The sequence below is a fragment of the Lolium rigidum genome, chromosome 1, assembly GCF_022539505.1.
Source record: "Lolium rigidum isolate FL_2022 chromosome 1, APGP_CSIRO_Lrig_0.1, whole genome shotgun sequence".
Classification (NCBI taxonomy): Eukaryota; Viridiplantae; Streptophyta; class Magnoliopsida; order Poales; family Poaceae; genus Lolium; species Lolium rigidum.
The window spans coordinates 246137846-246163961 of NC_061508.1; the positions used below are offsets into that span (position 1 = coordinate 246137846).

The window sequence follows — 26116 nt, forward strand, 5'->3', positions numbered from 1 at the left end:
ATGAATGGGTTAATATCAAACAAGTGGGAGGGCGAAAGTGAAAATACCCTATGAACAATGGAAACCTTACTTCTTTTATTATTAAATGGTTATAGATTAGGTATAGATATAGAGCTGGAGTCAGTTATCATAATTACGACAGAAGAAAAAATGAACGAGAAGAAGCCTTATTGCTTTTATTATTTGGTGTATATAGATTTGGTATAGAGGTATAGATATAGTGTTCAAGGACGGATCTAGATGAAATCATATTACCTATAGACATCAAATATTTACTAAAAATTGTGGTACTCCCTCCGTCTTCACACGAGATTCATCAATAAATTGAATAAAAACCCCGATACTTTCTAAGTTTAATTGTAGTATATCGATTGACACATTAATCACTAGAGTATTGAATAAATAGTTCGTGAAAAAATTAGTGGCTCTATTAATAGTAATTTGGTATCGTACATCTATGTAACTATATATTTGGTGAAACTTTAAAACATTGACAAAATTTATAACTCATGTATTTGGTGATAATGGAGTAACTGAGGGGGCAGTAATTAATTCATTAATGCTGATGAAACATCGAACTAGATGCATCCACAATCAGGTGGAGTTGGGTGGTGATTCGGGACAATACATGAAGCTTCGTCGCAACTTGCAATTATCCAGTTCACTACGTCACATATGCAATCACTATGGAAGCTCGTGCCAATATATAATTTCTTTTTTGACTTACTAAGAGTTTCGGTAAGGATAACGTCACATGCTCTTCCCATTGCGAGAACCAGAGTACCAGGCCATTAAATCCCTCATGCACGTGCACATAGCATCATCCTGTCAAACGATGGAGAATTGGAAGTCCAAGCTGAACATTTGTCTCCGTGAAATGTTGCAACTCAACACCGCCGAACCAATTTACAGACGCACGATTGAGCAAAACGGCACTCACGCCATTTGTTATCAGCAATACATTCAAAGGAAAAAAAAAAGGTTTCTCTGGCTGAACAAACTGAAGGGCAGCAGCCACTACAAGAATCAGAATATTTGAAAAGATGGTTCAAAGTATTTTTCTTTGACATGTTTCACCGGCCCAGAAGCGCGACTCGATCCTTCTGGATAACTTGAGCTAGGTTGAAATCAAAGAGCTCACACCGAATCGGCATCTCCATCTCATAGAACGGATTCTTCAAGGCAAATTCCGTGTAGAGCTGGTAAATCGTTCTCAGCAAAAATTCCATGTTCGGAGCGCCTGTTTCGCATACAACGAAGAATTTTGTCCCTGAAGAAGCCAAGCAGTGAAACAGATCGGTGATTAGATAGATATACAAAACCATAAAATGGCACACCTAACAGTTAAACTTAAACAAACCATCAGCCACTCACGAACACCTTTGGAGCATTGCAATTGCAGAATAGATCCATAGCAATTACCAGGAAGGGTTCAAAAAATAAAGGTTATGCATAGAAGATAGCTTAACAAATAACAGAACCCTTTCTGCAGCACGTGTCCATAACTACATATACTCGTCCATTCCTACAAACAGTCAGTTCAGCACACAGCAATCCAGCGTCTAGCACCATGATTATTGTCCAGAGGAGTTGAGACAGCAGTACTTGTGCATCCTTTGACTATGATTATGTACTTATAATATGTCCATAAAATCAGTATAAAGATATATGAAATGAAAGAATTTTACAAGGCAAATGCAATGATACCAATTAAACATTCCCAATCTATATAATTTGGTATAAATATTACTCCCTCCATTTCAAAGAATAAGGCGCCATTGTTTTTCGTGCTTTTTTTTGTTTGACCAAGAATTTACTTCAAATATATAAAGATTATTTGTATAAAATTAGCATCATTAGAAAGTACTTTTCATTACGAATCCAACGATGCTAATTACATACTGTATAATATAATCAAGATTTTGTTGTTCAATTTTTATGGTCAAAGTTTGTCTTGGAATACGTGTGCGCCTTATTCTTTGAGACGGGGGTGGTAGTGGTTAAAGTCATGCATCAAAGACCGTGCAAAATAAAAAGCGCTTTCCATTTTGGGATGGAGGGAGTAATGAAATAGAAAAAAAAAATCAATCATGTGAGTCAATTTATAATTTTGTGTTCAAAACATAACCTTAACACAGATAAGAAGTGACAGCTAGAGAACACTATGAATTTTCTGTCCATTAAAACGGAATCCTCTCCAGCTCAAAACTACTGAAACCACCTATAGCATGCAGAGAGGATTTGCCAAGCAAATTACATGAAACATGAGAGAAATGAATACCTGTGAGAGATTGGAAGCAATGAAGGTCGAAGTTGTGGGCTTGTAGGAGGTCAATGCCATTACAGCCAGGGGTAGGGGATAACTGCTGTGAGATAGCATGCATTGAATGCCAGAGACTTGCCAACCGTAGACTGTCGTTGGTGTCCATTCTCCCTGCTGAACCATAGTCCTGAAGAGATGCACAGGTCGTTCAGACTCCATACCCAGTAGGTAGAAGAGAACATGAGTACATGAAAATACCTTGTAGTGTATAAGGCCACCAGACTTGTTGATGATGAAAAGGCTGTAAATTGCCACCGTCGCCATAGTGAGAAAGAAGGGGAAGCCTATCAGCTGTAGAGGAGAATACCAGAAACCATTACAAACCTTGATACATGTAAGAGGGCAACTAGTAGAAAAAACTCATCCTTCTACAAAAAGTTCTAAAAGCTCGCCAATAATTCAGAATGAACAAATTTCCAAACAGATCTCTTTGTTATTGGGAGATCAAGATGATATAGGAACTATGCATTAAAATGTGAAACCACTGCTTTATAGTGAAAATTGCATAGTTCCTTTGCTAGTACTAAAGATCAAAGGAGGCCACATGCCCCCTAGTTTTCCAGTACATTCTTTTTCTATTATGCATTAAAATGCTCAGCCAGTACTCCAATTTCAGGGCCGTCCATTTAAGTTGGCCATGAAGTGGCAAATGCTGTGTTTCTGAGCTAATCATCTCTTATTTTCCTGTAAAAGAAACCTGTTATGCTTAAGCTACTTCCCTTATGGTCCATTTTGTGTCCTCACATTAGAAACAAAAACAACTTTGCTGCCATGTCTAAATTACTTAAAAGAGATCTCATCCGTACATTGCTAATCCCTGATATTGCTAATGTTCTCTGCATAACTGACAATCATATAATTGTTCGACAGAAAGGATCCAAAGCGACCTAATCTCGGAGATGCAAACTGCTTCGAACAGACTGGATTTTGTGCAGGCTCTTTCATAATCTTCAGTACTTATATACTGCACTTATGCTCCAGTTTGTGCATCCAACTCTCAGAGGCACTAGATGATTTGAGTCTGCTGTGTTCTATTCTACACGAGGATTTAATTACTATGACTGGAAATTTACATACAAAACATGATGGTAATAGGCCAGTTTCAGATCCAATTCAACATGCATTCCAGGGTTGAACACACAACACAGGGACAACAAACCCAATGCACCTGAATGAAGGACAGGTCCAATACTCTAAATCGTTAGCCAGGACTACATCGACAAATGGAGCAGAGAAGCATGCAGCAGAGTCAAAAACCTACTCGGCCTTCCCGGCGTCCAATCACATCTGATCCATGAAACTCACACTGAGCCGAGGCAGACAAATACACACGGCGGCAGCCATGGATCGCGGCGGCGGCCAGGAAATTTTCGATCCCTAATCGTCGACGCCATAGGAGGAGAGGAGAAGGATGATGATGAGGAGGAGCAGCTCACCGGAGAGAAGGCCGCCGAGGAATGAGACCACCGGCGGAGAAGATATCACGTCTGTCGTGCGAACCCCGACCGGATCTCCCCTGTTGGGCTTTGCAAATCACGTAGCGGCCGGATAACGTGGGCTGGGTGTTGGTGTAGGATGAAGGCCGCTCGTGGGCTGTAGCCTGACTGGCGAGTGCACAAAAAGGTTTGGGCTTTGGGGCATTGGAGGCGAGAGTGGTCTTTCTGCCCTGCGCGGTATCTACCGTGCACGAAATCACTCTATTGTGTCCAGTTTCAATCCGTCTGCAGTATCCAAAGCATGATGACGGAACAAATTGAAAGGCAAAAAGACGCAGGTTCAACGGTAACAACGTGCACAGTAGATCCCGTGCACTTCAGTGAACGTCTAGCTCTGCCCTTTGCCGATGATAGTTGCCCGATGACTTTTTTTCCCTACCAGGCTACCATAGTGAACGTCTGTCACGCAGCAGCAGTAACAGCTCATACACGACGATCGCGCAGAGTCCAACCACTGTAATAAGACACATAATAGGCAGCTTGCCTATTCTTCCACAGTTTCAATCCGTATTCTTCCAACTGACAAAATAGGCACAAAAAAGCGAAGTCATAAAGGAACAAACATCGCATAATCAATTAAACCTGCTTGCGACCAAGCTTTTTGAAGACGAAGAAAGGCATGTCGTGCTACTGTAAATCCCAAGGCACTACACATTAGACTACTTCACTGCAAAAACACACTTGAGCCTGCAACATATGATACCTCTAAGTGCCAAATCTAATGGCAATTGGCAGTGGCTACAATACACTGACAGTATCCCTGTTAAAAAAAAGAACAATACACTGTCAGTTCACACTTGTCTGATCTAAGAGGCTGTTGCCGCTTTTGTCTCTTCTGCAGATGTCGAACCTATTATTGCGTACTTGATCTTCACATCATAACAGCAATCATCTTGTCTTGCACAAGGATTATTCTAACTAGTTAATTATTAGCTAAGTCAACAACAGTTGCTGCAGATCTGCCCAATTTGCTGATCGACGGGGTGTGGACCTTGTAGCTAAGATTAACCCACTGTCATAACAAGGAAACATCCAATACATTGCTCCACTATTCTCGATCTGAACCGTACGTCATCAATTGGGCGACCGCACACCCATGCTGTATCTATGAGAGTTCCCCTGTATATCTGGAGGGAGACGATTTCATAATCTAGACAAGGCATCAGGATATGTCGCTGTGTACAGTAGCTCAGGTGTCATGCTTTATTTGTGAGAACTTGCTCCCTGACAGAGTTCACAGTACAGGCAAAGCTTTTTCATCAAACTTGCCCTGTGCTGGGGAGATCGACTTGTATGGTGCTCCAGTCTGTGAAGGTGATAAATTAATATGTTAAATGTGTGATATCTAATTACATACTATGCTGACATGTGCCCACATATGCAAGTTTCAGTACAAGTGTTGGGTCATGGGCAACAAAATATCGCTTTTCAGCGACCAATTGTCAGGACTAAGTTGACAGCATGGAATCTTTTATGCAATAAATTAGCGACTGTCCATCTCAATGTGGAGAAATATGTTACTGTTGTCAAACTAGACACATTTGAACATTCGGATACCGTTGACAGTCAAGACTTATAGTATATTTTTAGAGGGATTATTTTGACCAAAGATAAGTTAGCTATGAGGAATTGGAATGGTAGCAAGCTTTGTATGCACTCACGGGGAGACTATTCAACACCTTTTTCTTGATTGTAATTTTGCACATCGTAATTGGCTTGTGGTTTGGTTGTCTTTTAACTAAATCATCCTCGTTATATATCTCATATGTTTGGGAGTTGGGTTTGTGGGGATCCCTCGGACATACCGCGCACATACTTTTGTTGGTGTTAGTACCCTTTGTTGGTCCATTTCTAATGACTGATTTCTCAATGTCTTGGTGCCTTCTTGCTTTTACTTTTTTGGCTTTATTCTAAAATTTTGTTGAACCTTTTTTGAGAAAACGCAATGACATTGCGTTTCATTTCATTGCAAAGAAGAGTTGGTTACAGACGTTGGCCACCTAGGTGGCTTACACATGCCAGAATTCAGTGTACATCCCAGTCTGTGGGTAGGATATCGCGAAGGCCAGCCGCGCCGGCTCTCGCCCAAAGCGTCGCTTCTACTCTAAACTGCTCACACACGCGCTGAACCGTAGGTCTTTCTCCCTCAAAGACGCAAGCGTTTCGGTGCTTCCAAATGAGCCAGGGGATGAGCAGCGTGACAGTGGCAAGACCCTTGCGCATTTGCTTCGGAGTTGCTTGCCTCGCCAAGATCCACCATTCGCTGAGCGAGGGCTCATTGTCAGGTGGCCTGCAGGTGAGCCTAAGCAATGCCAAGGTGTCATGCCAGACATGCCTTGATAAGGGGCATGCAAGCAGTAGGTGTTGCATCGATTCCGGTTCCTGATCGCATAGGAGACATCTGGGGTGGTGCTGTAGGCCGTGTCTCTGCAGCCGCTCCGCTGTCCAGCATTGGTCCTTGTGGGCAAGCCAGTGGAAGAACTTTACTCGCGGCGGCGCCCAGGTTCTCCAAATCAGTCTCCATGCACCGCAGCTCTTGGATCCTTGGAACATGCTCAAGTAGCAGGTTTTGGCGGAATATGTTCCGCTAGCATTCCAACGCCAAACCATTTGATCTGGTTGGTTGGTGAGCGTGAATTGCTCCACCTTCCTCCAAAGCTGCAGGTATTGGCCGAGCTCACGGATGCCGATGACACCATGTATGTCGCGAGCCCAGCGGTGCGCGAGTAGGCCGTCGGCGATGGACGTTCCCTTCCGGCGTCTCTTGGGGATGCAGGCATACAGTTCCGGCGCGATTTGGCTGACGGAGCGGCCGTCGATCCAGCGGTCCTCCCAGAACCTGCCGGTCTGCCCGTTGCCGGCGATCATGTGGGTGGAGGCGAAGAACAAGCAGCGCTCCTGTTGGGTGAATTGCAAGTCTAGGCCGCTCCAGGCTCTGTCTTGGTCGGTTCTACTGAGCCACAACCAGCGTAGGCGTAGCGCTAGCCCAGCCCTCTCCAGATCATGGACGCCGAGGCCACCAAGCGAGATTGGCCGGCTTACAGTGCGCCAATTGACGTGGCAGTGTCCACCGCTGGCCTCGGCTCTTCCCTCCCAAAGGAATCCACGCTGTATCTTCTCCAGCATCTTGATGATGCACTTTGGCGGCTGTAGAACCAGGATCTGGTGCAGGGGGATTGCAGCCAGAACGGCTTTGACGAGCGTGAGCCGCCCCGATCTGTCCATGAGCCTGGACTTCCAAGTTGGTAGCTTAGCCGCGGTCTTGGCCACCAGGGGTAGGAACTGGGCCTTGGTAGGGCGCCGCAATGTCAGAGGAATGCCCAGATAGGTCAAGGGCAACTCTGCTAACTGGCAGCCCAAAGTCGTGGTGATCACCGTGGCCGCATCCTCCTCGCAGTTTAGTAATGTCGCCGCGCTCTTGTCATAGTTGACTTGCAGGCCGGAGGCTGTGCCAAACAGGCGCAAGATTGACTTGACGGCATTGGCGTCGGCGACGGTGGGATGGCAGAACATGACGACGTCATCGGCATAGAGGGATGCCACCGGGATAGTCTTGGTCGGGTGGAGAGCTTGTAGAACTCCGACAGTGGCCGCGTGCGTGACCAGCCTCCCAAGGGTGTCCACAGCCAACACGAAGAGCTGCGGTGACAAGGGGTCCCCTTGCCGCAACCCTCGGCGGTGCCAGATCGGTGGTCCAGGGCATCCATTCAGCAGGACCCGCGTGCTTGCAGAAGAGAGTAGGATCGCAATCCAGTCCAAGAATTTGTCGCCGAAACCATACCGCCGGAGCACCTCGAAGAGGAACGCCCAGGATAGCGTGTCAAAAGCCTTGGCGAGATCGAGCTTCAGCATGACTCTCGGCTCACGTAGATGATGCAACAGGCGCATGGACTCTCGGACAAGCACGAAATTGTCATGCAGGCTGCGGCCACCGATGAAAGCGTTCTGGCTCTTGCTCACTAGGCTGTTGAGCTTCGGGGCCAACCTTAGCGATAGCACCTTCGCGACGACTTTGCCAATCAAGTGCACAAGACTGATGGGACGGTAGTCGCCAAGCGTCTGGGCATCTGGGCGTTTAGGTAGCAGGGTGAGCAGCGCTTGGTTGATCCTATGGAATCCTCGTCCGCGTAGATCATCAAACCGGCGGAAGACGGCGAGCACGTCTTGTTTGACCACGGGCCAGCATGCGCGCAGAAATTCGGCGGTGAATCCGTCAGGCCCAGGTGCTTTGCGTGCGGGTAGGCGCTTGATCGCTGCCCAGATCTCGTCCTCGGAGAATGGCTCGTCGAGCTCGACTAGATCAGCGGAAGGCGTGATCAGCTGGTCGAGGTTTATGGTGCAATCTCGTACAAACTCCGTGCCCAGCAGGTCGTCGAAGTGCGAGAAAGCCGCCTCAGCCATCTCTGTAGGTTGGTCGAGCACGCGGTTGCCTACCGTGATACGGCGTATCCTGTTCTTCTGTCGGCGATACGAGCACTGCTGGTGGAAGAACGCAGTATTGGCGTCTCCATCCTTTAGGTTTGCGATACGGGCCCGCTGGCGTGCGATCGTGCGATCGAGCGACGCAAGGCCAAGGTGGGAAAGCTTGAGGGCTTTGTGCAGCCACGATTCGTGTGGCGTCAGCGTGCGGCTCTCCCTTGCCTTGTCAAACCGGAGTATGAGCTCGCGGCAGATTGCCAGCTTGTGGCGCACGTTCCCGATCGATTTGGCGGCCCAGCTAGTCAATTTCCTCGCAGTGGCCTGTAGTCGCAGCGTCATTCGCTCAAAGGGGTCGACGCTCTGGATTGAGCCCCAAGCCTGTGCCACTGTTTCCTGGAAGCCATCGAGGCGCAGCCAAAACTCCACAAAGTGGAACCGGCGGTGCGTCGGTGGCGAAGGAGAGCAATCCAGCAGAAGAGGGCTGTGATCAGAGACGACAGACGCCAGACAGCTCAGGCTGCACTCGCCGGCAAGTTCCTCCCAGTCAGCAGTACATAGGACGCGGTCGAGCAGCACCAGGGTGGAAACTTGTAATAATTGGCTGTGTGCACCCTCCGATGAAGAGGCCAAGAGAGTTGCTCTTCCATAATCTAAAAGAACTGACATATGTATATAACAGTAAACCATTTACAAGGTCTAGGGTCCAATTTGATATATAACGAAGTTGTGCGCACTTATTATCCACTTTGTAGTTTAAGGTGAAACAAAGATCAGCAGAGCATTTAATTGTAGTCCGCATATCAAACAGAAGTGATCTCCATATGGGAAACAAATAAGGGTTTGCACTAGGCGTTCCTGTGTTCTTTATTGTGCTAGGCCTAGGCATACTATTCAAAAAATTATCGAGCCAGATAACATGGTTCAAACAGATAAATGTTAGTCTCAGTGAAAAATGTTTCTTAATTTAGGAATAGCTATAATGTTAAAATTTATAGCAACGAACAAGTGTACATACCTCGTTTTCGTCACCAGTGTTTCCAACTTGCTATAAACATTTGCGATGATAGCCCATCTTCGGAGGATATGGATTACTTGGTCTGTCACAGTAATTATTGTTCGAGCCTAAATTCTTAAGATTCGGACCAACTTGTATACCTGAAAATATGTGTTTATTTAAGGTATGCATATCTGTTGTAAAGGCTGGTAGTCATTCTCATCTACCTACCTGAGCACTTCTAGATGATAATGCCAATTCCAAGGAGTTACGACAGCCATCAACTCTACAAGAAAGAGATACTGCTTAGATTAAATACCTAATATGGAGAACAAGCATAGAGAACAAAGACAGATTATCCAAGTGCTGCAAATAATACCTTTTGTCACTGGTCTTCTTCATATACTGACTACTATTGAGCTCCCCACGGCCACCATATTTAGTTTCATCCGTGTTTAAGATAAGCTGGTTAAATATAAAAAATAAGAATACAAATTTAATTAAAAATACTAGGTCTTATAACTCAACCCTCTACACTAAAGTATGAAGGCTAGCAGCAGTATGAGTTAGTAGGTTTGGAATAAAATGATTCTTGAACTGAATAAATGGTGTTATTCTAGACAAAACGTGAGAGATACTGTAACATCTTATCGAGCCATATAAGATAGTAACAGATAAAGCTTTGACGTTAGCAAGTATGTGCATCAAGTGAGATTCTAAGCATCTCATCTGCAAAGCAAACTCAGACTCTGAGCATTTCATTATTTGATTTCTTTTGCAGGACATTTTTTAAAATTGTTATTCTCACAGTAACATTCTAATATGTAGTGGTAGCTCAATTATATCTGTGTGCTACATGATAGTGTTCTCCCAGTTTCAATCACTTCGTGGTATAGGACTATGATTAGAAAAAAATCAAGTTACAGAAATAAGTTACTTTTCAATTAAGATAGAGATGATGTAAAGATTTAATTGGCCAACCATACTCGCCGGCCAGCTCCGCCACCGCGCCGGCGCCGCGCCACCGCCGCCGATGCACGCTCCATAGATGCATGGCCCCACCAGCAAAGGCCGCGCCAGCCACGTCAGCCTCGTCGCCAAGCTAGAAATGGAAAGCGTGTCTGGCGCAGAAAAAGCCAACAGCATGGGCCCTCCACGACCAATGCTGACGTCGCTGATGTGTCCACCACGACCGCCCCGGATCCGAGGCTGCTGGAAGCTGCTGGAGCGCCAGCTGGCGCAAGCCGATTGGCTGATCCCCCATGTGATGTTGAGACCATGGTCCACGAAACGACTGAGTCGCCGACCAGTTCAAACTCTGCTGCTCCCACTGCGCTGCACGACAACTTGGGAGAGGCTTTTCCTGATGGGACCAACAGCTGTTCTCACCGGGACCCTTCCCTTAGTGAGGTGCCTGATTCGCTGCCTGATACTCTGCCGGGGCAAAGAGAGGCTGCTGCATGCCAAAGTGCTGCAAAGGACCTGGTGTCCACTACCAGCCATGAGGGTACGACGCAGGACATGGTGGAGAAGACCGTGCACCAGGACGCTGTCCTCCTGGAGGCAGCTCCGGCTGGGCCAATTTCTCCGGCCAACACGCAAGAAGCCCAACAGGCTCAGCAATCACCAACCCGCATCCTACAGAGGCCTGCAACCCAGGAGACGCCCACAGCAACAGGCACTGCTCCAACTCCAACACCTGACGACCGTGCCGCTCTGCGATCTGCACCCAATCGGTTTGCCTCGCCACCGATCACACTTCGCCGATCCAAGAACAACACCGTGGTGCCACCACAGCAGTGGACCCTGGGAGACTTCCTCAAGGCCGCCACCAAGCACCTGGACGCAGCCCTGCCAACCCCTGGTAGGAAAGCTCGTCGACAGCCCCTGAACTTCGCACCACGTCGTGGACGATCGGCTTCCGCTGCAAGCAATGGCGCACCACCCACGGCTGAGCGTCGTGCCCAGACCCAGATCCTCCGAACTCTTGGCATCATAGGTGTGGACCAGATCATCACCGCCGCCGAGATGACAGCCTACGATCACGTGTTCGCCGCACCAATTCCCCACGCTGTCCTAGCAGCAATTGCCGCATTGGTTGATCAGCAGACTATCACGACCTCTACGCCAACTGCCGCAGCCGTCGACGTAGCTTGTGAGGGTTAATCTTCGTTGTGCCGCCAACCCGTCGATCCCCTTCCATATGGATCACGGCCTTCGTATTGTAATATGGAATGTTAGAGGTCTCAACGCGCGTGCTAGACGCCTGGCTATTAGATCGCTTATTGACACTGCAAGTGCATCCATCGTTTGCTTACAAGAAACAAAGATGGCCTTGATCTACTCGTCCATTGTTATGGAAACCCTTGGCCCCGAGTTCGACGACTATACTTACCTCCCGGCGCAAGGCACTCGAGGAGGCATACTCCTCGCATGGAAGAGCAGGGACGTGCCCATCACGGACCTATTGTTCACCATGAATGCCATTACCGCCAAAGTAACCGTCGGCACTAACACCCCGTGGTGGATTTCGGTGGTGTACGGTCCACAGGAGGACGAGGACAAGATCAGCTTCCTCCAGGAGTTGCGCGACGCTAGGGCAGACTGCCAGGGACCATGGATGCTATGCGGGGACTTCAATCTCATCTACCGCGCGGAGGACAAAAACAATGGGAACCTAAATCGTCGAATGATGGGGAGATTCAGACGCCTCCTCAATGACTTGCTGCTCAAGGAGGTCTACCTAAACGGGCGCCGTTACACTTGGTCAAACGAGCAATCTCCACCCACGTTGGTCCACCTTGATCGAGTCCTATGCACCACCGATTGGGAAGAAGCACATGGGGAATGCCACCTTCGGTGCCTTGCATCGGTCGTCTCCGATCATAGTCCCTTGTTGTTGGACTGCTCCCCCATGCCCGCAACCCACAGGAGATTCCACTTCGAGGACTACTGGTTGCGCCTTGATGGGTTCCAGGAAGTGGTGACGGAGGCGTGGAATTCGGTTTGGGATATTGACCCATTCCAGCGGCTGCGGCTGCGCCTCCAGACCACTGCGCGTAAACTCACGAGCTGGAGCTCTCGATCCATTGGCAACGTGAGAGGCAAGATGGCCGTTTCGCGTGAGCTCATCTCTCGCTTTGACAAGGCGCAGGAGGACAGAATCTTGACGGCGCACGAGGAGCAGCTTCGGAAGCAACTCAAGGTTGCATATCTTGGCCTTGCCTCCCTGGACCGAACAATCGCCCGGCAACGCTCCCGTATTGCCAATCTTAAGGATGGAGACGCCAACACCTCCTTCTACCACCGTCAGTGTACCTACAGGAGACAAAAGAACAGAATCTTCAGCATCGCCACGGATGCCCAGGTGCTCACCTCCCATGCTGACATGGCCGAGGCTGCATATGCGCACTTTGATGCGCTTCTGGGCACGGCTGTTGACCGAGAGCTCACGCTTGACCTCTCTACCCTCATTGAGCCCCAAGACCTGCACCACCTTGACGATCCTTTTGGCGCTGAAGAGATCTGGAGCGCGGTGAAGAGATTGCCGGCACGCAAGGCGCCAGGGCCTGACGGGTTTACCGCCGAGTTTCTGCGCACTTGCTGGCCCACGATTAAGCAGGACTTCGTCGACGTTTTTCAGCAGCTCTTTGAAATGCGCGGCAGGGGTTTCAGCAAGCTGAACCAAGCTCTCCTCACCCTGTTGCCTAAACGAGCTGACGCGAGCCATATGTCGGACTTCCGCCCGATCAGTTTGATCCACCTCGTCGCCAAAATCTTCGCCAAAGTTTTATCTCTAAGGCTGGCTCCTAGGCTTGACAACCTTGTCAGCAACAACCAAAACGCATTCATCGCGGGGAGGAGCCTCCACGACAACTTTGTTCTAGTGAGGCAATCTGCGAGGCTTTTGCATCAGTTGGGTGCGCCAAGAATCCTACTCAAGCTGGACATGGCAAAGGCATTTGACTCCCTCTCGTGGTCCTTCCTCTTTGAGATCACGAAGCAGTATGGGTTTGGAGATAGATTCCTTGAGTGGTTGGCCATACTCCTATCATCGGCAAGCACCCGCATTCTCCTGAATGGTGAGCCAGGGCCGCCGATTTGGCACCAGCGGGGCCTGCGCCAGGGAGATCCCCTATCGCCCCAGCTATTTGTGCTTGCCATCGATATCCTCAGCAGACTCTTCAAGCGAGCTGCCGAGCTGGGAATCATGCAGAGGCTGCACCCCCGGAAGCTGATACCGCCCATCTCTTTATACGCCGACGACGTCGTGCTCTTTTGCCACCCATCAGCTAGCGACACCGCGGCTGTAAGGGAGATCCTCAGCTTGTTTGGCCGCTCCTCAGGCCTCCGAGTCAACTTCACCAAGAGCTCGGCCACGCCATTGCGATGTAGCCCGGAAGAGACCGCGCTGATCACGGAACAGCTGGGCTGCCCATTGGCAAATCTGCCCATCACCTACCTCGGCATCCCATTGACTATCCGGCGACCCACCGCTGCCCAACTACAGCCGATCGTCGACAACATCGCTGGCCGTCTACCTGTTTGGAAAGCGGAGCTCATGAACAAGGCAGGCCGTTTGGCCATGGTCAAATCCGTGCTATGCGCGATACCCATACACCAGCTACTAGTCTATGCGCCGCCGAAGAAATCCCTCAAGATGATCGAGAAGATAAAACGCGGCTTCCTGTGGGCTGGTCGTGCCGCCGTCAACGGCGGCCACTGCCACGTCAATTGGAGCCGCGTGTGCCGGCCCATTGCTTATGGTGGCCTGGGTGTCCAAGACATTGAGCGTGCCGGCCTCTCCCTGCGGCTGCGATGGCTTTGGCTCTCCCACACCGACGACAACCGTGCTTGGAGCGGCCTCGAACTACAATTCTCAGACGTGGAGCGAGCTCTTTTCTCTGCCTCCACAACCATGTGCATTGGCAATGGACAAAGGGCATTATTCTGGGAGGATCGTTGGGTCAATGGCAGGCGGTCAAAGAGATTGCACCTCTGCTGTACAACCGCATCCCTAGGAGACGGCGCAAAATCAGAACTGTAGCGAGAGGGGCTTCATGGGAACAGCTTGGGCCAGGGACATCCAAGGTGTCCTTGGAGTTCACGAAATCGGGCAATACCTACAGCTATGGCACCTGGTCCATGCCACCACACTCAACGAACACACCCGACAGTGCTGCTTTGGAAATGGACAGCTTCGGGAACCTACACCGCTAGCTCATGCTACCTAGCCACCTTCCATGGATCAACAACTTGTTACTCCCGGAAGCTCATCTCGGAGAACATGGGCGCCGCCAAAAGTGAAGTTCTTCCATTGGTTGGCCAACCAAGACAGACATGCCGGACCGCCGAGCGCCTTGCTAGACATGGGCTTCCCCACCATCCCAAATGCCTGCTCTGTGACCAGGCACCGGAATCTATGCACCATCTCATGCTGGAATGTCCCTTTACTAGGCTGATATGGCATGAGATCCTGGCTTGGTTAAGAATGACGGCAGCAGCCCCTAACAGCGAACCCACCATCATGGATTGGTGGCACCAAGCCAAACTGGAAACTCCCAAGCCGCTTCGCAAGGGCCTCGCTTCTGCTACTCTTCTTATCCCCTGGATGACATGGAAGCATAGGAACTCGTGTGTTTTTGAGGGTGCCCAGCCATCCATCCCTCTACTGATCTCCAACATCAAGGAAGAGGTCTTTTCATGGGCAAAGGCTGGGGCAAAGGGGCTACGAGTAGTTCTGCCATCCACCTGGGATGTGCACTGATCTTTTTGTACCAAACAATGTATCCCACCTCCTAGGAGGTTGTAAACCTTTTCTACCTTTTCAATGAAATGAAACGCAAAGGTCCTTCGCGTTTTCTCGAAAATATTTTCAAGTCAAAAATCTGTGAGCCTTTCATGGATATGTTGCCTTGGGGTTTCAAGAATTACATGTTCAGATTTCAAGTGTTGTACTACAAATTTATGATATCAAATTTAATGATTTTATGTTTCACATTATTAAATACTTAAATTAAATTACGATTATTTTGCTCAACTAACAGAAGAAGTGATTTCTATGCATAGCTTACTTGATATTCCCCAGCTTCATCTACACCAACACGATGTAGTTCATAGGAGACTTCTGGATTGAAATTAAATACAAAAAGGAAAGGCCCCCTCGTGAAAGATATCACCTGCCAGAATGAGGAAATATGATTTATAAAGTATGTTGAGCTGTTATTGATTGAAAGACTTTCATACCATGCTTGTATCATCGCACTGATGAACATTGAGTGAACCTCTCTTTGTTATCCTTTCATTTTCATCCAAGCTCATTATATCCTGGGATAAAATTGCTGAGTTAGTAAGATTAATCTCCTTGGATAATAAGAACAACACTTGATCTGAAAGCCTTTAATAGTTAGAATAAAACAAATGTCGAAGAACATCGGAAGTTCCTTGAAGATTTGCAGGATTCTAAATTATAGTAGTTTTGGGTTACTGTGACTAGCACAGTAGAAGTGAAAAATGTGATACTTCACATTTGTAACTTATGCAATGTCTGGCATGTATCACTCAACTAGGCTTTAGCTACACATACATCCAGAATGATTGATCGCAGTTTATTAACACGAATAAGAATAATATCAAGCTAGGTAACCACTATAAGAACTACAATACCAACTATAATACCGCAATGCTGAAAATCTCCCAGCTCCCATACTAGACTGCTAAACAGACTCGTAGCATCTCTTTTTTGTTTCATGCTAGCTTAACATGAGGAGCTAACCCAGAGTACTACATTATGAACATCAAGCGGTCTGTCCGTATATGCTACTAGACAGTTTAAACTTACTTCAGATATGGTTAACCCACTAATGGGCCACAGGGCCACCTGTGGGTAACACATGGAAATGCCCTCCGGTAGGTCTCCAGGTTTACCAAGTTAAAGTGGATAAAAATATCCTACTAGTAATTAGCAAAATAGTGAAAGACATTTATTTTCAACCAACACAGGACAAGAATAACTTGTGCAATTAAGTCAAAGCTGATCTTACAAGCATTATTTTGCCAAAAATCATGAAAAAAATGCACTTACGAACACTCCATCATCTGGTATAACAAGTTTTAATTATCAATAAACAAACATTGGTTGCATTTACAAGTAAATTCATGTAAAATTTAACTCCGCCTATGCCTTTTAGGATTAGCCGGTCCCAAGCGCGGGTAAAGGAGGAGGGTTGTGATAGGCTTGGCGAGCCAACGTAAAAAACCAGCCATTCCTATGGATATGAAACCCAATAGAATTTTTTTTTCTGTTGGGTTTCATATCTAGCCTACCCCAACTTGCTTGGGAAAAAGGCTTTGATGTTGATGTTGTTGTTGTTGTTGACATGTAAAATTTGATAGAAAACAGTTGCATACCTTGTCAAAACTGAAAACATGTTTGTGGACACCCTTGTCCAGTAGTTCCCACTTCCGACAAGCTAATTGGAACGAATAGTCATTGCTTGACATAGGAAACTCAACTCTCTGAAGGCAGTCAACAAAAGAACTTAATGCTATGGTGTAAATTAAGTACCATAAACTGGAACAAGTTCAAAGTTTTGGGAAGGAATAAGGGCTGTCAAATTCTAAAAACCGTGTAACTAGCTCACCTTTGGATGAGCAAATTCATTACCCATGAAATTCAGATATGCACCTCCACTTGTTGTAAACGTAATTAATTTGATTATCTGAAACACGTTGAAAAGTGGCAGGAAGTAATTGTTAGTACGTCAACAATTTGCCAGTAAAGGTTGTAACCAGAAACACCATGAATTTAAATATCCATAAATATCAATCAGCTCACTATTTATTAACCTCAGCTAGCTTTACTGCAACTAGTTTGAGTCTTTCACACAAAACGATGATATAGCAGAGGGTCCTTCCAGTTGAATTCAACAAAAATAGGACAAGCCCCAGCAGCATACTCCCATGTATCAGACAACATGGTTGGACATCCAGCTGATTAGGGTCCTTCCAGTTGAATTCAATAAAAAAATTCTGTTCTGACTCATGGTAGTATGATCTACTAGCAAGGTAGTCAGGTAGACCCATTACATTTTGTAAATGTAAGCCTTGTTGGAAACAAACATATTGTTATGAAAACCGCAAGCATGGATTTATGTAAATTCACTGTATAGGTAGCTTATGAGGCTAATTAAAGAAGCAAATCAATCATTGATGGGTACACAAAGTCAGAAGCCAGGGACAAAGTCATACCTTGAGCAATGAGGAAGCTCGGAAGATCAAATCATCATCTACTGAACCACTAGAGCACATTCCTGTATTAAGAATTATCTCAGCAAAAGACTTCCGCCCTGATATTGACTGTCAAAAATCAGATGTGAGAAGTCAGTCAAGAAGAATGAATATAATGAATTTATTTTATCAAAAAGAAACCACATATTGCAGCTTGCGTTTCACAAAACTGTGACAGGTAAGACCATTTCCAAAACCACACGTCAATTTATTTCCGCTAAATGTCATTGAGTCCAACAGATAACACCAATTGGTACATCAGGGTATATTGGGTGTCAAGGCTTCCCTTCGTTGTAGGTGTAAGATAGAAGAACAGCTACAGCTCCAACATGTTCCTAGTACTTCTTGTGGTAGCTATCATTTCGATAAGCACCACCAAAAACAAGTCAACGCTGTGCTTTTATGGCCCTCCCAAAACCGACTCTTTTAGGTGAGGTGGAATACAAGCTGCAAATCTCGGCCAGCCATTATAGTACATCATTCACATTGGGGTTCACTCCAGAAGTTCAACACGATGCTTCTAGATGCAACATTAAAACTACCAGTGATGCACCATGGGCTTGTTTTGCCTACTCCCTTGTGCGTGGTTTGCACTTTGCAGCAGTCACGCCAAAGATACATGTAGATTCTCGTCACTTGGCTGGTCTCATAGCTGCTTGGAGAATGTCATGGAGATCAAGCGTCATAACCCTTGTTCCAGCTTGAGAGGAGCTGCTCCTGAAGGAGGGGAGAAATGCCATGTGAGGCATTCCCCATCACCACAGGTTCAATACTCGTCATCCATAGGCAGTTGGTCAGGACTAGGAATTCATACTCTTTGCCATAAATATAGGAATCTAAATGTTAAAGGTAAGTTAGGGAAGGATGGCTGAGTTAGGGGAGAGTAGATTGAGTCACTGGGCTCTATCTTTGATTGTAGGAGCATGGAATTATCAACAAAGGGCAAGCAAGGATTATAATCTAGTCTCTCTTTCCCATCCATGTTATACCACATAAGCAGATTCCTCAGTATCAAGGGCCAAGTAAGCTCCTGGAATGCAGCTGGGAAGATCAAGATCAAGCTCCTCTCAGCTACCAGTTAGCGGTTACAGTCTAAATCCTACGCCCATAACACCAACAGATGTCAATCTAAGGTAGGATGATCTGGTGAAAATGCACAAGAGAGCATTTAAACAAACTCTGAGATGGAAATAGGGTAAAACACAATATACAAGAACAAAAATAACTAGAAGTTAGTTATGGGCAAGTGTCTCAGGAAGTTCTCAAACTTTTAAGATTTGTTCTGCAGGAAACATAATGTGTTCCTTATTTCTAAGCATGATACATGATACAATTTTGGCGAGATAAAAAAAATGCAAACCTGGTTATGATTTTCAACATAAGATAGCATATTATGGTTGCTGCTTATCAATACTTTCATAATCTGCAAAATGATCCAGGGTAGTCATTAGACATGAAATATGATACTTGTGTTCTACACGGCACCACATAAGATGATGGCATGTAAACCTTATTCATGCTCCATTCTCGCTCAGGAACATTTTCAAGATGCCACAACCACATTTCTGGAATAGAAAGATTGGCCCAGTAGTCGAATCCTAAACCACCTTGGGTGGTTGGTTCACATAACCCAGGATAATATGTTGCCTACAAAATGATATAAAAAATGAAACAGAAACACTAGTTGTATCAACGAATATCAGTTGCTGGAATTTGCAAATAGCCAAATATCATCCATTGAATAGTGGGTGAGAATAGTTACTGTGGCTTGTATTCTCTTTAGCTCTGTTAGACAAGACTTAATATAAGAATCAGTTACTACTTAGTATCACCTTTGTCCCAAAACATAAGATGTTTTTGTAGGCTAAAATAGCCTACCAAAATATTTTGGGACGGAGGTAATACTTGCTATCTCAGAATAGGTTAGCACCAAGATCAACATGGGTAAAACTACTCCCTCAGTTGCACATTGTAAGGCCAGCCATGCATTCCAAGATTTAAATATGACCAACAATTATGCAAATAAAGGGACACAGAAGTGATATGATTGGAAAATGCTTTTGAGCATGGGTCCAATGATATGATTTTTGTATCATACACACATTTTATTAGTAGACTGTTGGTCAAACTAAATCATGGGATGTGTGGGTTCTTATATTTTGCAACAGATGGAGTATATGTCAGTAACAAACTGCATGCCTAAAACCACTAACTATTTCGCATGAACAAGACTTTACAGGAAGAGACAGCTAGTACAGCAGCAACTTACATCCTCTGCTATTGTTATAATATCTGGATGGAGTTCATGTAACATCTCATTTGCTAGGATTAGATATATCAGTGCATCCTTGTCAACATATTGATTACAGTACCTACATTTTAACATTGAGATGAGCATAAAGAGACCAGGCAAAGCTGACAAGTATTTTACATAAACCACAGCTAGTATTGAATGAGGACATAGAGGAGACGTTCAAAAGGGCATAAAAATTAGAGCATTGAATAGCAGTGGCAGTTTCTCAGTGCACCAAATGACTCCGAACTTATCACGAGGATATGCATTCATGAACAACCAGAGCACCTTCCCTTTGACATACATCAATGTTGTGAATCAATATGGCATTGATATGTGGTTTGTTTTGTTTAGAATGTTTAGCCGTAAACAAGCATATCTGCAGCTCCTGGGTGGGGAGTTGTCAATGGCAAAGGGGTGTAACCCATCCTAAGCAAACAGTCAACTGCCTATGAGTATGCTCCAGCTTCTCCCACGCTCAATGGGAGGCGCTTTCCTGTTCTATGTTCTTGCTAGGCTATTTTTGGTTTCACGAAGCAGAACTCCAGTGAAGTACAAATATAGATGGCAACAGGGGAACAACACCCCAACAAAAAGGTATCGAACAATGTTCTCTGAACTGAGTTTTACAAGTTTGACAAGCTGAGAATTAAACTAGATCAGATTATATTTAACCTAGCCATAAATCTAGATCAATTATATGTTATCCAATAGTTGTCACTTGTCAGCATCAGGATCCATGGCTTGGCAAGATTGCCCTCATGTTGACAGGATCAATGTCATAGGATTGTGGTAAGATCACCAAATCGTGATTCGAAGGAACTAATAGAAAAGGCCGAATGAGTTGCATGGTCATCTGGGTTTTGAACTTTCCTGGCACTTGGGTAAAAAAGTCAAGTGGGCTTCAACTTGTTTTATATAAGCTAGGAGAGAACTGGGCAGCTAAAGATACTGAGTGGGTCCAAATCCTATGAAAATTCAAAGGAAAGTTACGGTGGACTGCAGCGTAACGATCCTTAATGAACTATTTGAGTTCGAGCTTGGAAGCTCACGAGCCTAAAGCAAAGCTTGAGTTCGGCCTTTTTGGGTCTTGAGCCAAGCTCGAGCCCAGCCTACAATGAATCGAGCTCGAACAGTTTGCTGAGCTAGAATATTGACAGCCCTAGGAGAGAATGGAATATTCAATGTTAGTTTGCAATGGTACCGTCCCCAAAACATGTTAGTACAGAGTACAGATCCTCCCAGCAAGAACTCTACGTTAGATGGATAGATAGGCGTATTCCATTCCATCCAATAGAAAACAATTCAGAAAAATATAATATTCCCTCCGTTCCAAATTAGTTGACGCACTTTTTTAAGTAATTTGGAACGGAGAGAGTAACAAGGCATATGAATAATGTTAATGGTAGATAACACATACTCTTCTATGGCACCAGTAAATGTAGAAAAACCATTGTGAGTATATAACATAGAAGAGAGTGAGTGAAACTGGAATCCATCAATCCAGTATTCAGTGACCCACCTAACAAGTAAAAGATCCATAAGTACCTACGTAGATGACAAACAGAAGAACAAAGAATAGAGTACGAACAGAGCTTTCACTGTTTTACCAATTTAAATTAGACAACAAGAAGTGCAGAACATCAACATCATCATATTTGAACATTCTGGTGCCCCAGTACTTGTGTTGCCCTCTTTTCCCTGACAAGGATACATTACAACAAACATGTTGAAGTAGCAAAGAAGCACACAAGAACCTCAAACAAAAAATGAAATAGATTGTATAAAATATTCAAGGTGCACATCTGAGAGTAGTTACTAATAAGAAATTGCAATCAATGTCTTCCAAATATATTATTGCCATGATTCATGAACGCCAACTGAACTTTAAGAGATTAAATAACTTAAGTTTTATTACCGCTGTGGAAGTAACAATCGTTAGAGCCATCAAAAAGAGATAAGCCCACCATTTCTTCAGCCGATGCATAGGAGTGGACAATATCAAGAAGAACCAGTAACCCAAGGCCTGAGCAAACAAGGGATGATCAAAAAGAAAAGATGATATGTCAATCGGTGTTTCACTCCTTCCTAGCATTGTATTGTAAAAAAGTATGTAATCTCAAAACTTGTAAGACATGTCATTTAACTTCCAACTTTCATGCACAACGAAATATAATAGATAGAAAATACTAAGAAACACGATGTGGTATACGAGGTGTTCTGTGTACTCTCCTCTCCTACATTTGGTTTTGTTCTTAAGACTTAATCCTGCCATGTTTTATAGGGACAAAGTGTGCCTGTAACAAATAACACAAGTAGTACTATACGTTGAGCAAATTTGCATGTTGTGTTTTCGCTTTTGAGTCCTCTATAATTATGTGATCAGCCAGCATTTGCTTCTTTTCTCCTTTTACACCTTCTAATTATTCAAATGAACACTATAAACATATATGGTATGAGTCCCAGCTTGCTGTGTACATCTTTCGCATGTGTGCATTTAGAATAAATTGTGACGGTTATGAGAGCAAGAGAATAATAATGATCCTGAGAAGCAGACCATGTGCCTCGTCCACTAGTTTTTTGAAATCATCCGGGGTGCCAAATCTGCTACTGACTGCAAAATAGTTTGTGACCTGCAGTTACAATGCACTTGATCTCAGACAAGTAGACAACTATAGTTGAACAGAACCTTCCAAAAGAGACCAATTGAAATATTTAACACAATGGAGTGATCATCGATATCGTCTATAACAAAATGGAGTAATCATAATTATAGCATCTGCTAATAACTATACAAGCAATAAATTCGGCATTTGCAATTAGTTTAACATTATAAATTACCCCAGAGCAGAAAGTGTCTTTGACACATGGGCACCAATGCTCCCTTCACTTTCAGATTTTTGAAAATTCCAAAACCTCACATTTCTGTCTCCAAAAATTATGGTGTTAAATATATAGATAGATATATACAGGAGGGGTGTATGCAAAAAAAGTCCCGTTAAAAAATACATTGTATTTTGGGAAGTATAAAAAGACAAATTTCTGACAGTAAATGGTAGTCAAATAGTATTAAAATAATATATCTTCTTGTCAGAATTTTTTTTTGCATTTCCCAAAATTTAAAGTATTTTTTACCGGGACTTTTTGCGTACACTTCTCCTATACATATTTATCTATATATTTAACGCCATAATTTTTGGAGACATAGAAGTGTGAGGTTTTCAAATTTTCAAAAATCTGAAAGTGAAGGGAGCAGTGGTGCCCATGTGCACCAAATCACTTCTCACTCCAGCATGACAAAATATTCATTACTTAATATATCCTCAAACTCAGAGGAAAGCTAATTAATCAACCAGTAATGAGTGAGATTCATGGCTGTTGACTGTTGGTTGTCTCAACATATTGCAAGATGAGAATTGGATGCTCAGCAGGAACTTCTTCCCAATTAAAAAATGACACTATCATGGTAATGAGTGAGATTCATGGCTGTTGACTGTTGGTTGTCTCAACATATTGCAAGACGAGAATTGGATGCTCAGCAGAAACTTCTTCCCAATTAAAAAATGACACTATCATGGTAAATTCTGGATGAACTGAAAAAATGATTCAAACGTTCAACTCAAACTACGAACCACTGTGTCATTTTTATTCTGCATGGCAGCCTAACACTGCAAATAAGCAGTTTAACTTATTTTAAATTAATACACTAATTATCATCAGAGTTTCACCTTATAACCAACGGAGGAGTAATCCTTGTGCTCCACGACTCCAATTATTTGAACAGCATTATATCCAGCATCTTTTATGTGAGGTAGGACCTAATGTAGACAAAGTTAGAGAAGTGAAGATGCCCCTAAAACAGACAAAAACGAGGACTGGGAAATACGTCGGATGTGAACTCCTGAAACGATGATATTTTCTGCTCGGATCCACTTATTCCAACATGACATTCATAAATCCTAAGTGAGCCTTTGACTCTTGGTCGTCCATATCTCCATTTGTAAATTTCTTCTGGAGGAGGCTCCCAATGTACTGCATAGGATTGCATCCCTTCCGCATCTACCAAAAAAAGAAGGCACTTTAAGACACGTGATCAGCATCAGAAAACTACAGATAGAAGAACTAGAACAGCATGTTAGACAAGTAAGGCCGTGTTAACAAGCCAATCCAAAAAATGTTATTGCCAAGAAATCATTAATAACACATCAAATGAAAACCTATACCATATAAGAAAGATGTTGGCTTCATTATAGTGCCGGTATGTCATAATACACCGCTGGTAGTCCCGTGAAAGTAATCATTAATGAGTGTAATGTTCACTATGCCTCTCAAACTCTGCAAGTCCCCAGACAAATGTCCATGTTTCTACAACCCGTATCCCACCTCCTGCAACCGCCGCGCAAAAAGGAAGAAAACAAAGGAGCCTTACATACTCACTCTTTTCTAAAGTAAAACGGAACATTTCTTTCTGGCTAGCACCCTTCTATTATATGGTGTTTTGTCCTTCTGAACCAACTATGAAGCAAAAGATTATGACCTAACAACCAATCAAGGATTTAGCTACATATGCAGTGTTACTGTATATGATTTTGGCGATAGATTAATAGATCTTCCAATATGATGAGAAGCAATAATAATGGAGGGTCATCATTGCAGGGATAGGTGGGGTTTAACCTGGAAGAACATAAGTTGCCCAAGCAGGCACACGTTCTAAAGCACCATCAGGAGTATTAAAATAAACCCTGTACTTGTCTTTATGAGAAATCGCTGGAACATATTTCTCTATCCAGGCTTTTCTTCCTTTCCTCATTTCAACCCAGTAAGCAAGGGGAGGTGCCTTTGTTTGAAACTTTTCAAATGATGCTCGGTCAGTTACCACATTAAAAATGTCAAACTCCTGCCCAGTATCAATGATATCGTAGGAAGGAGCCGAACTGGACGGCCCATCCTTCTGTGTGGCTTTCCAGTTGTTATATCTGGTTTGAGCATCAGGTATTTCACCCAGCTCCTCTTCTGTCTGCGGACTATTGGGGCCAAACATCTCCTCGTATAACTTCGCGACTCTTTCCAACTGAGACCTGCGTGACTTAATTTCTCCAGGTTCCCAATACTCTTCATTCATTCTGCGGATTAAATCTTCAACATCAACACCCTTGTCACCTTTATCATAGTCATCCACATAATTGTACTCCTGGAAAAAGTATTCATCTGGTTCTTGCCCTTCTCTGAGCTTATCCTCAAGTGTGACAGACCAATACCCGAAATCATCATGTCCCAAATGACCTTCTCGTGCACCGTTTTCAGTTGCCGACCAGTGATTAAAATCACCAACCAGAGCACAATACCGAGCACCTACATGACAATCCTCCTTTCATTATTAAATGTAACAAATGTTTAGTTTAATGCTTAAGCACAAATATTATATACAAAAGGCTGCAGTAAATAAAGGAAATAACAGACTTTCAACAGCCAAGAACAATAGGTACAAACTAAAATTTTTCGATAAGGAGGTACAAACTAAATGGGTTATTACTTTAATGAGCACTTCGAGTTATCTATGAGAAAGAAAAAAGAGACCAGCCAGGACTAAACCTTGGTGTCATATTTTAATAGAAGAAGACCACCCAGGTGAGATACCAGAAATTCGTTCTTGACAGGATTCGAACTCTGGTCAACAGGGATGCCTAGTTCTCCAAGTTATCTATGATAACATAAAAACCAGGAAGATTGATATTTCATACTAGCTTTTTAAGGTATTTTCTGCTGTCTTTGCCCAGCTCTGCTTAGGCTGGACAGGCCAATTTGTATGCTTTCTAATCTTCTTAAGTGAAATAGTACATATCTTGCCTCCCCGCTAACAAGAAAACAAGTTATTCCATTGATCTAACGGTGGATGCATTTTGCTTGTAGAATTGTAGACAATAATCGAAATACATATGGGATAAGTGAGGGCCCTTGTGCCTCAAAGCTTATTGAGCAGGCATAAATGATGGTGTCACAAACTTTGCTAGACACACCGCTTAAAATTACCATCTCCTAAAACAACGAATCAAGATTCTATTTTTCTGAAATATCAGATCTGGCCACATAGCAGAACCTTATGAACATTGTCCCATCAAACGATCAATACCTGGTGCCCACTCCATGAAATCCACACGATGCTGCCGATGGCGGTGCATTCCCATTAGCTCAAACCTACCAGAAGAACACAAAAGGACCAGCATCACTCCACCAGAGCCGAATTAAAGCAACGAATCCACAAGATGGCAGCAGACTTACCCAGAGGACCCCTCTTTCAGATC

The 26116-nt window shown here is 44.4% G+C and overlaps 2 protein-coding genes across 2 annotated transcripts; both read right to left on the reverse strand.

Moving 5' to 3' along the window:
- Window positions 1–804: 804 nt before the first annotated feature.
- LOC124692232 (trafficking protein particle complex subunit 4-like) lies at window positions 805–9365 on the reverse strand. The gene is made up of 4 exons (XM_047225555.1): window positions 9254–9365; window positions 2522–2614; window positions 2282–2450; window positions 805–1270 (listed from the first exon to the last, which is right to left on the reverse strand). Exons 2-4 carry the CDS (start codon window positions 2585–2587, stop codon window positions 1074–1076), a joined length of 432 nt encoding a protein of 143 aa, XP_047081511.1. The 5' UTR covers window positions 2588–2614; window positions 9254–9365; the 3' UTR covers window positions 805–1073.
- Window positions 4392–26116, reverse strand: LOC124692224 (1,4-alpha-glucan-branching enzyme 3, chloroplastic/amyloplastic-like; the record flags this gene model as incomplete). The annotated part of the gene is given in 21 exon segments (XM_047225544.1): window positions 4392–5125; window positions 9254–9393; window positions 9464–9518; window positions 9612–9697; window positions 15307–15411; window positions 15479–15559; window positions 16643–16750; window positions 16876–16953; window positions 17483–17590; window positions 18882–18944; window positions 19031–19168; window positions 19791–19893; window positions 21235–21336; window positions 21425–21515; window positions 21733–21840; window positions 22372–22447; window positions 23543–23632; window positions 23701–23873; window positions 24489–25166; window positions 25945–26009; window positions 26094–26116. Coding segments are annotated over 19 exon segments (2331 nt in total). The 3' UTR covers window positions 4392–5125; window positions 9254–9360.

What these genes read in the sequence shown, in the direction of transcription:
- LOC124692232 (XM_047225555.1), bottom strand. Translation starts at nt 2,587, where the DNA reads ATGGCGACGGTGGCAATTTACAGCCTTTTCATCATCAACAAGTCTGGT. An exon ending in GTGGCCTTATACACTACAAG is followed by an intron (nt 2,451 to 2,521) that starts GTATTTTCATGT and finishes GCATCTCTTCAG; the next exon opens with GACTATGGTTCAGCAGGGAG. An exon ending in TTGCTTCCAATCTCTCACAG is followed by an intron (nt 1,271 to 2,281) that starts GTATTCATTTCT and finishes TGGCTTCTTCAG; the next exon opens with GGACAAAATTCTTCGTTGTA.